This window comes from Haliotis rufescens, unplaced genomic scaffold (assembly GCF_023055435.1).
Source record: "Haliotis rufescens isolate VD_foot unplaced genomic scaffold, xgHalRufe1.0.p SCAF_11, whole genome shotgun sequence".
NCBI lineage: Eukaryota > Metazoa > Mollusca > Gastropoda > Lepetellida > Haliotidae > Haliotis > Haliotis rufescens.
Window position 1 is genome coordinate 37,278,431 of NW_025963791.1, and position 13,713 is coordinate 37,292,143.

General features: G+C 40.0%; 1 protein-coding gene across 2 annotated transcripts; it reads left to right on the forward strand.

The window, feature by feature from the left end:
- The first annotated feature begins 2,270 nt into the window (after window positions 1-2,270).
- LOC124153099 (probable endonuclease 4) lies at window positions 2,271-13,678 on the forward strand. 2 transcript variants are annotated; one of them, XM_046526252.2, is made up of 8 exons: window positions 2,271-2,359; window positions 3,205-3,738; window positions 4,243-4,379; window positions 5,578-5,737; window positions 9,510-9,605; window positions 9,708-9,839; window positions 10,946-11,050; window positions 12,993-13,678. In XM_046526252.2, exons 2-8 carry the CDS (start codon window positions 3,219-3,221, stop codon window positions 13,172-13,174), a joined length of 1,332 nt encoding a protein of 443 aa, XP_046382208.2. In that variant the 5' UTR covers window positions 2,271-2,359; window positions 3,205-3,218; the 3' UTR covers window positions 13,175-13,678. The 2 variants fall into 2 exon arrangements, with proteins under 2 accessions (XP_046382208.2, XP_046382210.2); XM_046526254.2 differs by having other exon boundaries at window positions 3,205-3,684.
- The last annotated feature ends 35 nt before the right edge of the window (window positions 13,679-13,713 follow it).

Genomic DNA, 13,713 nt, shown 5'->3' on the forward strand with positions numbered 1-13,713 from the left:
GACGGGAAGCCATAGATTTCTGGCGTGCCCAAGGGACGCAGGTCTGTGCAGCCGGCGCCTTAGACGATTGGGCCACCCGTGCCCCTATGAACTGAAATGTTGCAACAATCCACGGTATTAATCGTCGACAAAATTGATATCTTAAAGTGACAATTTAGAAGCTGAAGTATCAACAAAGTCAGAATTATTTTTACTCGAGACGTCGCATTGAAAGAATAACTCTGTCTTACAATTATTGATACCCGCATTTTCACTCCACTATATAAATAGAGCCGGGTCTGTATATTGCGCGCTTCAACGTCTGTCTTAACTAAAAATAAATATTACTCTTTGTTCAATCCACCGATATGTCGTAAGACATCCAACAACTATATGAACGAGCTCTTTAAAATAATAGCTTTACAAAACTGCTCTGCATCAAGACGCATCGTATCGCAGTAAAAGATCTGATTTTAATTGAGATTGCTTTTCGTAAGGATTTCATTTTTGTCCGCATCATGATTTTATTGACCTACAAAACAATGTGTTGTAATATATTTTAAAGATGCACATATGAGACTCTCAACACGCTGTGAGCTGTTATATGGCTCCAGAAACTTCAATCTGACACTCGAAGGGCGCGGTGTTATAATCCGACCGAATAGAATATCCTTTCAAACAACGGAACTATGAAGACGTAGGGGGCCCGTGTCATCTTTATCTTTTAGGATTCCTTTGTTTGTTTAATAACTCGATATTTTTAACTGGACTCGTAAATTGGAAATTGCCATATATGCAGCGAGTGCATGAGGATTTTTAAGAGGACTGCATCAATTGGATCTAGTTTCTACCTCGCAATGGCCATCTGATTGGTCCAAGTTCCTACCTATTGATCCATTGTCATCTGATTGGTTAAAACAGGTCTCTTCTTGCGAGCACTGAGATCTGTTTTAAAGAGATTGTCTCTGCATTTAATGTTTGGCGATCAGATGTTTGACAGTTGTGTTATTGGAGTGAATGGGGTTTTACCTCACGTTTAGCACTATTTCAGCAATATCACGGATTTGGACATCAAAGAATGGGCTTTTCACAACATACCCATGTGAGTAATCGAACCTGGGTCTTCCGATATTTCGCCATCCCTCATATTATTGGAACTATGTAGACCATTTCAGACACAAATATGCTTGTACATGTATATTGGGATGTGACGTCATCAAGTTTTAGTGTCACATTAATTATATATTTATTTCATTTAAGAATAGCTAATTCCCCCTACCCGCACACAATATTTACAGTAACAGTTAAATAACCACGATCGGGAGATAAATACGAAATATGAATAAAGGGATTTGGACTCCGATCGTCAGATGGTTTAATTTTTAGATTTAAATTTCAGATTAATGTACACTGAAATCCGCAAATTATATTTAGTAATGTAAACTATTGTAGGTGCAATTTTGTTTCAGTTCATTTGTGAAAACATCATATATGTCTTTATTATATTTCTCTGTCTGTTTATTAATTGAAGTGCATATACATTAAAGAAAGCTAATGTCATTTTAATCATGAAATTTGAGATAGGCTACAACATGAAAACACTTTTTCCAAAGCATGTTATCACACCGTTCGGGGCCGTCTCCGTGGTCTAGCGATAGAGCGTCTGTCAGTAGAGCAGGGCCGGGGTTCGATCCTCGCCCACGTCATACCAAAAAACATTAAAAGATGGCACTTGTTGTTACCCTGCCTGGTGCTTGGCATTAAGGGGCTAAAACAAGGACTGGTTGGCTCGGAGACAGTATACTGTGTCTGAGTGGGGTAATCATGTTAAACTCCTGTACGGTATCTAAGTGGGTTAGACTATAAAATTGGCATTAGTCCGACTAGTACAAGCACACACACACATGCACGCACGCACGTACGAACACACAGACAGGCAGACAGACTGACGCACGCACGTAGGCACGCGTGCATGCACTTTCCTTTAGTGCAATAGTCTTGAACGCGGCGTTTAACCCCATTTCATCCTCACATCTTTATTCTATGTTTGATTAGAAAAAGGCGATACAACAGTATCCAGTTTTGTCTTCTCTGCTTGCATTTGTAGTTATTTCCTGCTAGTTTATTTATGAGGGTGGAATAGTATATACCTTTGATGAATAAACATTTTCGCGAGTTATTATCATTAAAACTGAAAACAGGGAAACTTGAGTCCATCGAAATCCCGAGGTGATTCGAACGCGTTAGTCAGCGATTGTGTTTCACATGACAGGAAACTCTTACAGTACGTAATAAGAGTGACCTGCCCTTGTTGAACAGAGAATCACCGCGGGAAACTGTCTTTGGTAAAAAGAGACTGTACTTGACTTTGAGGCTTGAGGTAAATGCTTATTCGTGAATGACAACTTATTATATTTATTGCAGGGGATAGTGGTAGCCCCGTAAATTTAGTTTATATACTGTTATGCAAGCGGACTAAACGTCACTTCGTCAAAACGGCACCTAAATATGAAAACTTCAATCAGCTCCGTGCAGCTGAAACAAACGAGAACGATACGATGGAACTTATTAGACACAATTAAAGACAGTAACACCGAAAAAAGTTTTTGCTTTTTCCTTATTACTTTTACAAGTTTGAAAACTAGGCTTATGATCCAAGAGAAGTTCCAAGTTTGCCAATTTTTTAATTAACATGATTTAGCCAATCCGAGACAGCAGATATCTTAATGTTCTCTATGCCATGTTTAGCGCTTAAGATGATTCAATAGTTATATAGATTAACATGTGAGCTGTTAAGCTTTGGCTGTTTGCAAAGGCATATTTGCACTTGTCAGAGGGGTACACAAAGTATGTGATCTGACTTCTCAGTTGTTAGACTTTCCTTTTTGTGGAAGCCTCGGTGGGCTCGATCTCTGACCTTTAGGTGCCTCACTCTGGCAGTGTGGGTTCGAATCCTGCATGGGAATCAACTGTAAAAAAAGTACTAGAATCTGTATTTTACGGAGGAAGTGTTATCCCAAATATAACATTTGTTACATATTGCTGTTCATAAGAAATCCAATATAGCTTCCAAACATTTTTGTGTTATTGGCCTAGTCATAGCTGCTCACTATCAAATTATCAGTTTCAAGAATGATCTGCTTTTATCGTATCCAATTAGAAATAAGGATGTTTTTGAAACAAGTAGGTAATGAATAATTTATCTTTGTTTTCTTCATGCTTTAGCCTTTGAAAAAGATATGGCGGACAGTGAAAGAAGTCGCCCAGTACGGGAAAGGAAACCAAGAATTATTACACAGTTTGGTTTGGAAGAAAATATTTCAAAGAGGCATCAGTCCAAAGATAAAAAAGTAAGCAAGAAAGAAGGTGCCCCCAAATCCCCATATGAAGGCGACATGAAAGACGAAGTTCTCAAACAACAAAAGAAATCTATAAAAAAGAAAACAGACAAGAGAAAAAATGACACTGATGTCGATGAGAGCGGTGAACTAGCTAATAAGAAAGTGAAAATTGATCCTTTGGACCAAAACAATGACCTCTCCAAAGATAAAAACAATTCTCACAGTAAGAAAGGCAGAACTGTGAAAAAAGAGAAAGGGGTTGTGAAAAAGGGTAAAGCATCTTCATCACGTTCTCGGGTAAAAGATGAAGTGGAGGAAGATGGATTTGATGAAGATGTGAAGGTGAAAAGTAAGAAGAAGACAAGTAAGAAAGGTCATTCTTGCAGGAAGCTGGTTGGTGCACATGTCTCATCTCAAGGTGGGCAGATCCAGGTGTCATTGTACATTGTCTTATCAATCAACCATTGGCAAGCCATGTCAGTGGTTTATTTTTTTCACCAGTGGGAGAACATGTTTATACAATACAAAGCATTTATTCAAAATATGATATACCAACTTCTAAACAAAACTGACCGCCTCTGTAGTCTTCCGGTAGAGCGTCCGCCCTCGGCTGCGTCATACCAAGAGACGTTAAAAGATGGTACTTGTTGTTACCCTGTCTGGCGCTCGGCATTAAGGATACTGGTTGGCTCGGAGTCAGTATACTGTGTCTGAGTGGGGTATTCATGTTAAACCGTGGCATGGTATCTCAGTGAGCTAGCGCTATAAATCGGCATCAGTCAGGCAGCACCCCTATATTAGCCCCAAATTATACTTGACAGTCCATATTTTCTGGTACGTATTACACATTTTTTCTGTGGTTTTAATCACAAAGACATATGTCTGTAAATTTGGTAGAAAATTACCATCTGTATATTTCCAGGAGGTGCACACAATGCAGTGTACAATGCCGCTGATATTGGCGCCACATCCTTTGCCATGTTTCTCAAGTCGCAGCGACAATGGAAGGCTAAACCACTAGATGAGAAGGTTGTTGCAAAGTTCAAAGATGCATGTAAGGTCTGTGATCATATGATGGAAATATACCTCTCTAAACCAACTGTTTTATAAAGGTGTATGTTTATAGGAATTTCTGATTGCTTATTGCAGAAATGTGAATTTAGATAAGAATTTAATTGGTCAACAAGATTGGTATCCTCTGTTCCTGATGTTGTCTGTGGTTATTTCATGTCAATCAGCCATATCAATCAGCCAAGAGTCTAGGGCAGGCAAACCGATGGTTGATAGTATGAGCGACAGTCCATGCTGTTTGAGTATGATGCCACACTATCTGCCAGGTCGCCTATTGAAATTCTGGTTTGTTTGTTTGTTATGTAATGCCACAGTCAGCAATATTCCAGCTATATGACGGCGGTGTGTAAATAATGGAATCTGGACCAGACAATCCAGTGATTGATATCATGAGCATTGATCATTGCAGTTAGGCTGGGTTTATCCTACATGTAAACCATTATCAATTTTACTTTACCAACCAAATCAACATGTTGACAATGCAAATGTCATCAGATGTGAAAAAGAAGATCTGCCACTGCTCTCTCAAATATAGAGGATATTATACTGTTCATGTCATACTATGTTTACGACTCTAAATTCTGGTATTTCCCAAGCAAGAGGAATTTCGGCATGAGTGCTGTAAACATAGTATGACATGAACACGAATATAATATTCCAATAATTACCAAAGAAGATGTTTACATACAGAGATGAATTTTAGTGTTTACCTATAAGAACAACCAGTTGCAACAGCAGCGGAACCACAATTTGTTGAATGACGTCAACAATCTTCAGCTACGACGTTGTTTCTAGTGTGATGTCATTCTGACCTCACGTCACAATACGATTTGAATGACGTCAACAATGCCATCCGGATGATGGAAACAATACACTGTTGTCTTGTGATGAGAGTGAGTAAGTGAGTTTGGTTTTACGCCGCTTTTAGCAATATTCCAGCCATATCACGGCGGGGGACACCAGAAATGGGCTTCACACATTGTACCCATGTCGGGAATCGAACCCAGGTCTTCAGCATGACGAGCAAACGCTTTAACCACTAGGCTACCCGACCAGCCCCTTGTGATGAGATGTGACCCAAGGGCACATATGATTTTTATGAACCCTGATATGTTTGCCCTCATAGGTAATAAATACTCTTACATACTCAGTAAAGGTTTAGTATCTGCACTTATTTGGTGTTTAGGAATATAGGTTCTCTCCCGACAAGATAATTCCACATGGGTCCTATTTGCTCAACTGCGGCTCTCCCAACCCAGACACTTTGCGTAAGAGTCGCGATGCCCTGGTGGACGAGCTGATGAGATGTGAAAAACTGGGCCTCACCCTCTACAACTTTCATCCTGGTGAGATCTTGGTTTAAAATGTGTTACTGTCATCGCCATCCGAGGATCTGTGTAGTCCGTCTGTAAACCGTGTTGACTATAGGATGTACAGTAGACTATGGTATTGGCAGTGTCTGTAAACTGTGTTGACTATAGGATGTACAGTAGACTATGGTATTGGCAGTGTCTGTAAACCGTGTTGACTATTGGATGTACAGTAGACTATGGTATTGGCAGTGTCTGTAAACTGTTGACTATAGGATGTACAGTAGACTATGGTATTGGCAGTGTCTGTAAACCGTGTTGACTATAGGATGTACAGTAGACTATGGTATTGGCAGTGTCTGTAAACTGTGTTGACTATAGGATGTACAGTAGACTATGGTATTGGCAGTGTCTGTAAACCGTGTTGACTATAGGATGTACAGTAGACTATGGTATTGGCAGTGTCTGTAAACTGTGTTGACTATAGGATGTACAGTAGACTATGGTATTGGCAGTGTCTGTAAACCGTGTTGACTATTGGATGTACAGTAGACTATGGTATTGGCAGTGTCTGTAAACTGTGTTGACTATAGGATGTACAGTAGACTATGGTATTGGCAGTGTCTGTAAACCGTGTTGACTATTGGATGTACAGTATACTATGGTATTGGCAGTGTCTGTAAACCGTGTTGACTATAGGATGTACAGTAGACTATGGTATTGGCAGTGTCTGTAAACTGTGTTGACTATAGGATGTACAGTAGACTATGGTATTGGCAGTGTCTGTAAACCGTGTTGACTATTGGATGTACAGTAGACTATGGTATTGGCAGTGTCTGTAAACCGTGTTGACTATTGGATGTACAGTAGACTATGGTATTGGCAGTGTCTGTCAACCGTGTTGACTATAGGATGTACAGTAGACTATGGTATTGGCAGTGTCTGTAAACCGTGTTGACTATAGGATGTACAGTGGACTATGGTATTGGCAGTGTCTGTAAACCGTGTTGACTATTGGATGTACAGTAGACTATGGTATTGGCAGTGTCTGTAAACCGTGTTGACTATTGGATGTACAGTAGACTATGGTATTGACAGTGTCTGTAAACCGTGTTGACTATAGGATGTACAGTAGACTATGGTATTGGCAGTGTCTGTAAACCGTGTTGACTATTGGATGTACAGTAGACTATGCTATTGGCAGTGTCTGTAAACCGTGTTGACTATTGGATGTACAGTAGACTATGGTATTGGCAGTGTCTGTAAACCGTGTTGACTATAGGATGTACAGTAGACTATGGTATTGGCAGTGTCTGTAAACCGTGTTGACTATAGGATGTACAGTAGACTATGGTATTGGCAGTGTCTGTAAACCGTGTTGACTATTGGATGTACAGTAGACTATGGTATTGGCAGTGTCTGTAAACCGTGTTGACTATTGGATGTACAGTAGACTATGGTATTGGCAGTGTCTGTAAACCGTGTTGACTATAGGATGTACAGTAGACTATGGTATTGGCAGTGTCTGTAAACCGTGTTGACTATAGGATGTACAGTAGACTATGGTATTGGCAGTGTCTGTAAACCGTGTTGACTATTGGATGTACAGTAGACTATGGTATTGGCAGTGTCTGTAAACCATGTTGACTATTGGATTTACAGTAGACTATGGTATTGACAGTGTCTGTAAACCGTGTTGACTATAGGATGTACAGTAGACTATGGTATTGGCAGTGTCTGTAAACCGTGTTGACTATAGGATGTACAGTAGACTATGCTATTGGCAGTGTCTGTAAACCGTGTTGACTATAGGATGTACAGTAGACTATGGTATTGGCAGTGTCTGTAAACTGTGTTGACTATAGGATGTACAGTAGACTATGCTATTGGCAGTGTCTGTAAACTGTGTTGACTATAGGATGTACAGTAGACTATGGTATTGGCAGTGTCTGTAAACCGTGTTGACTATGGGATGTACAGTAGACTATGGTATTGGCAGTGTCTTTAAACCGTGTTGACTATAGGATGTACAGTAGACTATGCTATTGGCAGTGTCTGTAAACCGTGTTGACTATAGGATGTACAGTAGACTATGGTATTGGCAGTGTCTGTAAACCGTGTTGACTATAGGATGTACAGTAGACTATGGTATTGGCAGTGTCTGTAAACCGTGTTGACTATGGGATGTACAGTAGACTATGGTATTGGCAGTGTCTGTAAACCGTGTTGACTATTGGATGTACAGTAGACTATGGTATTGGCAGTGTCTGTAAGCCGTGTTGACTATTGGATGTACAGTAGACTATGGTATTGGCAGTGTCTGTAAACCGTGTTGACTATTGGATGTACAGTAGACTATGCTATTGGCAGTGTCTGTAAACCGTGTTGACTATAGGATGTACAGTAGACTATGGTATTGGCAGTGTCTGTAAACCGTGTTGACTATAGGATGTACAGTAGACTATGGTATTGGCAGTGTCTGTAAACCGTGTTGACTATAGGATGTACAGTAGACTATGGTATTGGCAGTGTCTGTAAACCGTGTTGACTATTGGATGTACAGTAGACTATGGTATTGGCAGTGTCTGTAAACCGTGTTGACTATAGGATGTACAGTAGACTATGGTATTGGCAGTGTCTGTAAACCGTGTTGACTATAGGATGTACAGTAGACTATGGTATTGGCAGTGTCTGTAAACCGTGTTGACTATAGGATGTACAGTAGACTATGGTATTGGCAGTGTCTGTAAACCGTGTTGACTATAGGATGTACAGTAGACTATGGTATTGGCAGTGTCTGTAAACCGTGTTGACTATAGGATGTACAGTAGACAATGGTATTGGCAGTGTCTGTAAACCGTGTTGACTATTGGATGTACAGTAGACTATGGTATTGGCAGTGTCTGTAAACCATGTTGACTATAGGATGTACAGTAGACTATGGTATTGGCAGTGTCTGTAAACTGTGTTGACTATAGGATGTACAGTAGACTATGGTATTGGCAGTGTCTGTAAACCGTGTTGACTATTGGATGTACAGTAGACTATGGTATTGGCAGTGTCTGTAAACCGTGTTGACTATAGGATGTACAGTAGACTATGGTATTGGCAGTGTCTGTAAACCGTGTTGACTATAGGATGTACAGTAGACTATGGTATTGGCAGTGTCTGTAAACCGTGTTGACTATAGGATGTACAGTAGACTATGGTATTGGCAGTGTCTGTAAACCGTGTTGACTATAGGATGTACAGTAGACTATGGTATTGGCAGTGTCTGTAAACCGTGTTGACTATAGGATGTACAGTAGACAATGGTATTGGCAGTGTCTGTAAACCGTGTTGACTATTGGATGTACAGTAGACTATGGTATTGGCAGTGTCTGTAAACCATGTTGACTATAGGATGTACAGTAGACTATGGTATTGGCAGTGTCTGTAAACTGTGTTGACTATAGGATGTACAGTAGACTATGGTATTGGCAGTGTCTGTAAACCGTGTTGACTATAGGATGTACAGTAGACTATGGTATTGGCAGTGTCTGTAAACCGTGTTGACTATAGGATGTACAGTAAACTATGGTATTGGCAGTGTCTGTAAACCGTGTTGACTTTGGATGTACAGCAGACTATGGTTATGACGAACTCAAAGGGGCTACTAATTTTAGTTTGTTATAACCGTAGTTTGTTATGAGCATATATACAGCAAATGGACATGACCAAAAAATAAGTTTGTTATATCCGCAGTTCGTTATACCGTGTTTGTTATAAACATATGTTACTGTATGTTGAGTAAGTGCATGTGTTTCAGGCTCCACCTGTGGGGAGATTTCCGTGAAGGAATGTATCGCCCTCATTGCAGAGAGTATCAACATCGCTCACTCCAAGACCAAGTATGTCAGGACAGGTGTGTGGCAAAATGTTAATCCGAACTCAGTCAAGTCACATTAAGTCAGGACAAAATGCCTGGAACATCAATCAAGCTGATTTGTTGTCACTTTCATTTCAGTGATAGAAAATATGTGCTGTCAGGGAAATACAATTGGAGGAAAGTTTGAAGAATTACGAGGCATCATTGACAAGGTCAAGGACAAATCTCGAATAGGAGTCTGCCTTGATACATGTCATGCTTTCGCTGCAGGTAGGACATTAGCCCAGTTCCACATTGTGATCTTAGCGCTGCCACTGTTATTACTACATTCTGTATCATAGACAGGGCCTTGGTTGCATTGTACTAAGAATAGAACGGGAATTACCCAGCAGTAGTGTTGTCCAAACCTAAATCAAAATGATGACGTTATTATATATCAACAAAGATAGACCATATGTGAGGTCAATACCAGTTTTTATAAATGCCAAAAAGCAATATCAGCCAAATGAGGTCGATACTGCTCTTTTCTGGTCCACGAAAACAGGGGACAATGACATGCTCTCAGCCAAGTCACCAAGCCTGATGCTACTGAATTCCCAATCCATTACGACCAGCATAGGTTGCGGGGGGCCTACTCTAACCCTGAATACCCATAGGGGCTTTTCTCAAAGAGGAAGCATGGGAATGGAGTGGATATTCTCTTTTGACAAGAGTTACGGCCCTTGATCCATTTTAGTTTACTTAGTGTGTAGTGTCTACATTGGGGACAAGTTTTGTAGGAAACTACTAAAGTTTGCTTAACTAGGAGATACTTATCTAGTTATTTTGTCCAGAGAAGAGGCCTTTTGTGTGTAATAATTTCACATTTAATCATTTTTACTGATGACATTAAAGCGTACCAGGGCGGTTGGGTAGCCTAGTGGTTAAAGCGTTCGCTCGTCACGCTGAAGACCCGGGTTCGATTCCCGACATGGGTACAATGTGTGAAGCCCATTTCTGGTGTCCCCCGCCGTGATATTGCTGGAATATTGCTAAAAGCGGCTTAAAATCAAACTCACTCACTCACTAAAGCGTACTAAGTGCTATCTCTTCTCAAGGCTTTATAGGACTCTATTTTATAGTTTGCAGTCACTACTACATGTATTTGAATAAACAACATTTTAATGTGCCCCATGGCGAGGGATAGTGATGACACTGTTTTCTTGTGTTAGCTTGTTTTGGCAATATGACAGGAGACTCCAATATCATGCCCAGCATACTGTACCATATTGTCACTGCTTTGCGGGTTTGTATACGCTGTTTCTCCATCACCTGTGAGGACCGTCTCACCATGCACTGATTCCATGTAGCCCAATGTGATAATGTTCCTGTTTCAGGCTTCGACCTGGCAACTGATTCAGGCTACAAGAAGTTCATATCAGACTTTGACAAGATTGTTGGTTTCAAATATCTTGACGCTCTGCACTTGAACGACTCCAAGGGTGAGATGGAACATGCTTGGATACCCTTGTGACATGCAACTGTGCACACATTAATTAGCACTTCGCTTCACTACAGTCTTCTCATGAGTGATAAATCTAACCCATATGAGGTTAAAATAGACTTGTAATCCAGCACAACCTGCACCAGTAAAGCATAACAGCATATGTCTACTTTAAGCCATAACTTCTCACATCATGACATCAGTGTGCGACGTAGGCTGCAGCCCGGTAGCACGTGGCTACGTCCTTTTCTTTCTGGCTTGTGGAAATATAATCTAGGTAGCCTGACTGGTTAGCTTAAGTTTCTATCTAGTGAACTATAATATATACTACTCAAAAGAAGTAAAAGAATACCAGATTCTTTCCTATTACTATTTATTTATTACTATAGTAAATCTGTCATGGCCATGGCAGTCATGAAAAAGTTGTTTTTTAACTTCTATTGTGTGGCATATATACTTCCTCCTTCACAAATATAAAAATGAAAAATTAGATCGATTTCTTAAAAAAAGAATATTGCTTGTGACTCGGCTGTCACAACTTACTGGTATACTAGTTCTTCAAATGAGAAACCTGTTCATTATTGATTGAGATTGAAGTTCTGACTTTGTTGAAACTTGAAAAATAATGGGTTGTTTTTTTTCTCTGCTACCAGATTTCTCCTTGGCAGGGCAACAAAATAGGTGCTGAAATCTGATACTGGCTATTAAAGCAATATCTCGCTGGCCTGGCTGGCTAGAGCTGTTAAAATATGCATGACATATTGCCAGGACACATTCGTGACATCCAGTGACGGCTGCCATTGTTCAATTGTTGCTGCTAGACAACAATAACTATCAGCTTTGTCAAAATCATTGAAGTGAAACAACTATCCTTAAATAATTACATTTTCGTTGTGTTAATTGTAATTCCAAGTTCCAAATGAATGTAAAGAATTAAGCCACGCCCAACGAGACTACTTTTATCACTACTGAATGTGGTGGAATCTCAGTATTACAATCGAGGGAATTCTGACTTTGTGAGTGTGTCAATCTCATTAAAATCAGACCTCAGTTCTCGCTACCGCTGAACAAAGTTCTGAGGATATCCCATTAGGGGTCACGTCAGAACGACCTTTCATCCGACCAATCAGAGCATCGGTTACGGTTATGAAAGTCACAGTCAGAATGTGATTTCTAATCATGCAACCTCAAAAACTGTAACTCCGAAAGATAGTTACAGGTTTAACGACTGAATCCATACAATCTAGACCATCTATTAGCCATTTCAGAATGTTCTTTTGTTTAGGTTTCAAATTTGTAATCGAGCATTTGTCCAAATATGTTTCGAAGCGGAGTCGCCAATTTGAAATTAGTGCCGTAAAGCACAAGAAAGCTGCCTTCTGATTGGTCATTCCATTGGTCGGTCAAAGTTTGCGCAAGGTCGGTCTGATGTGACCTGTAATGGGATGTCCTCAGATCTTTGTTTAGCCGTAGAGAGAACTAAGATCTGATTTTAATGAGATTGTGAGCGTGTCAAGTTATGTGCATAAATTAAGCAATCACCTGATCCATGTCACCCCGTGGTATGTATTCCAAGGAATGTTTGTCAATCTCGTCATTTTTGTGTGCTTTGATATATACAACTGTTCTTGGTTAAACTATTGTAGACATCACATGTTTTCTAGTGGAATTATATTATAAGGATTGACTGTGTATTTTGGTTGGTTCATGGAGGTATGAATAGAGGTTCATGGAAACTCTATGAATCTGCTTAGCGGATGCTTTACAAAAGTTTGCATGTTGGTTTTTGGATTCAATCCTTAAATAAATTTGAAAAAATCAGTTGCAGTGCTCGTATGCATCACTTTCTGGCATGCCTCCGGTTGATACTGGTAGATAAAGTTCACTGACTGAATCAGCCAGGATGGAAACCTGTATGAGATTCTGTTCCTTTGCTCCAGGTGTGAAGGGCTGCCATCTGGACCGACACGAGAACATAGGTAAGGGCCACATCGGCCTTGAGGGTTTTCGCAGAGTGATGACCGATCCGAACTTTGACGACATTCCCATGGTTCTGGAAACACCGGCTGGTATGGGGTATCACAAGGAAATACAAATACTGCATGGACTCTGTGATGGCTGAATCTCTCACAGTCTCAAGGATTGTCCCACGCTCTTATGGTGGAACAGTGTCTCCCTAATGCTGTCTGACGCTTGTATGTCAAACATTGTGTGCAAGTGCTGTCTGATGCTTGTATGGTTTAACATTATCTGCAAGTGCTGTCTGACACTGGTGGATGGACACTCCCGCCAAATGCTGTCTGTTTTCTTTACATTCAGAAATTATCAACAAAGGATGTGTCAGGACATTCTTCACCAATCATGACATCTTCAGTGAAAAACAAATCATAATTGAGATTTTCTTTCCTCTTTTGACACCCCCCCTAAAAAAAAAAAAAACTTGATAAAAATAAACATTTTAAATTGAATTACAGATTTTAACTTTGTATTTAGTAACACAAATTAATGACAAACATTTCAGTTGTATTAACAGTTTATTTACATACATGGCTTTTGCATACAAGAAACTCTTTAGTGTTTTGGACAAAAATAAATTTTCACAAGCTTTGCTGTACGTGCTCTTTGACTTAATGACAGAACATTTGTAGTGATATACATTTT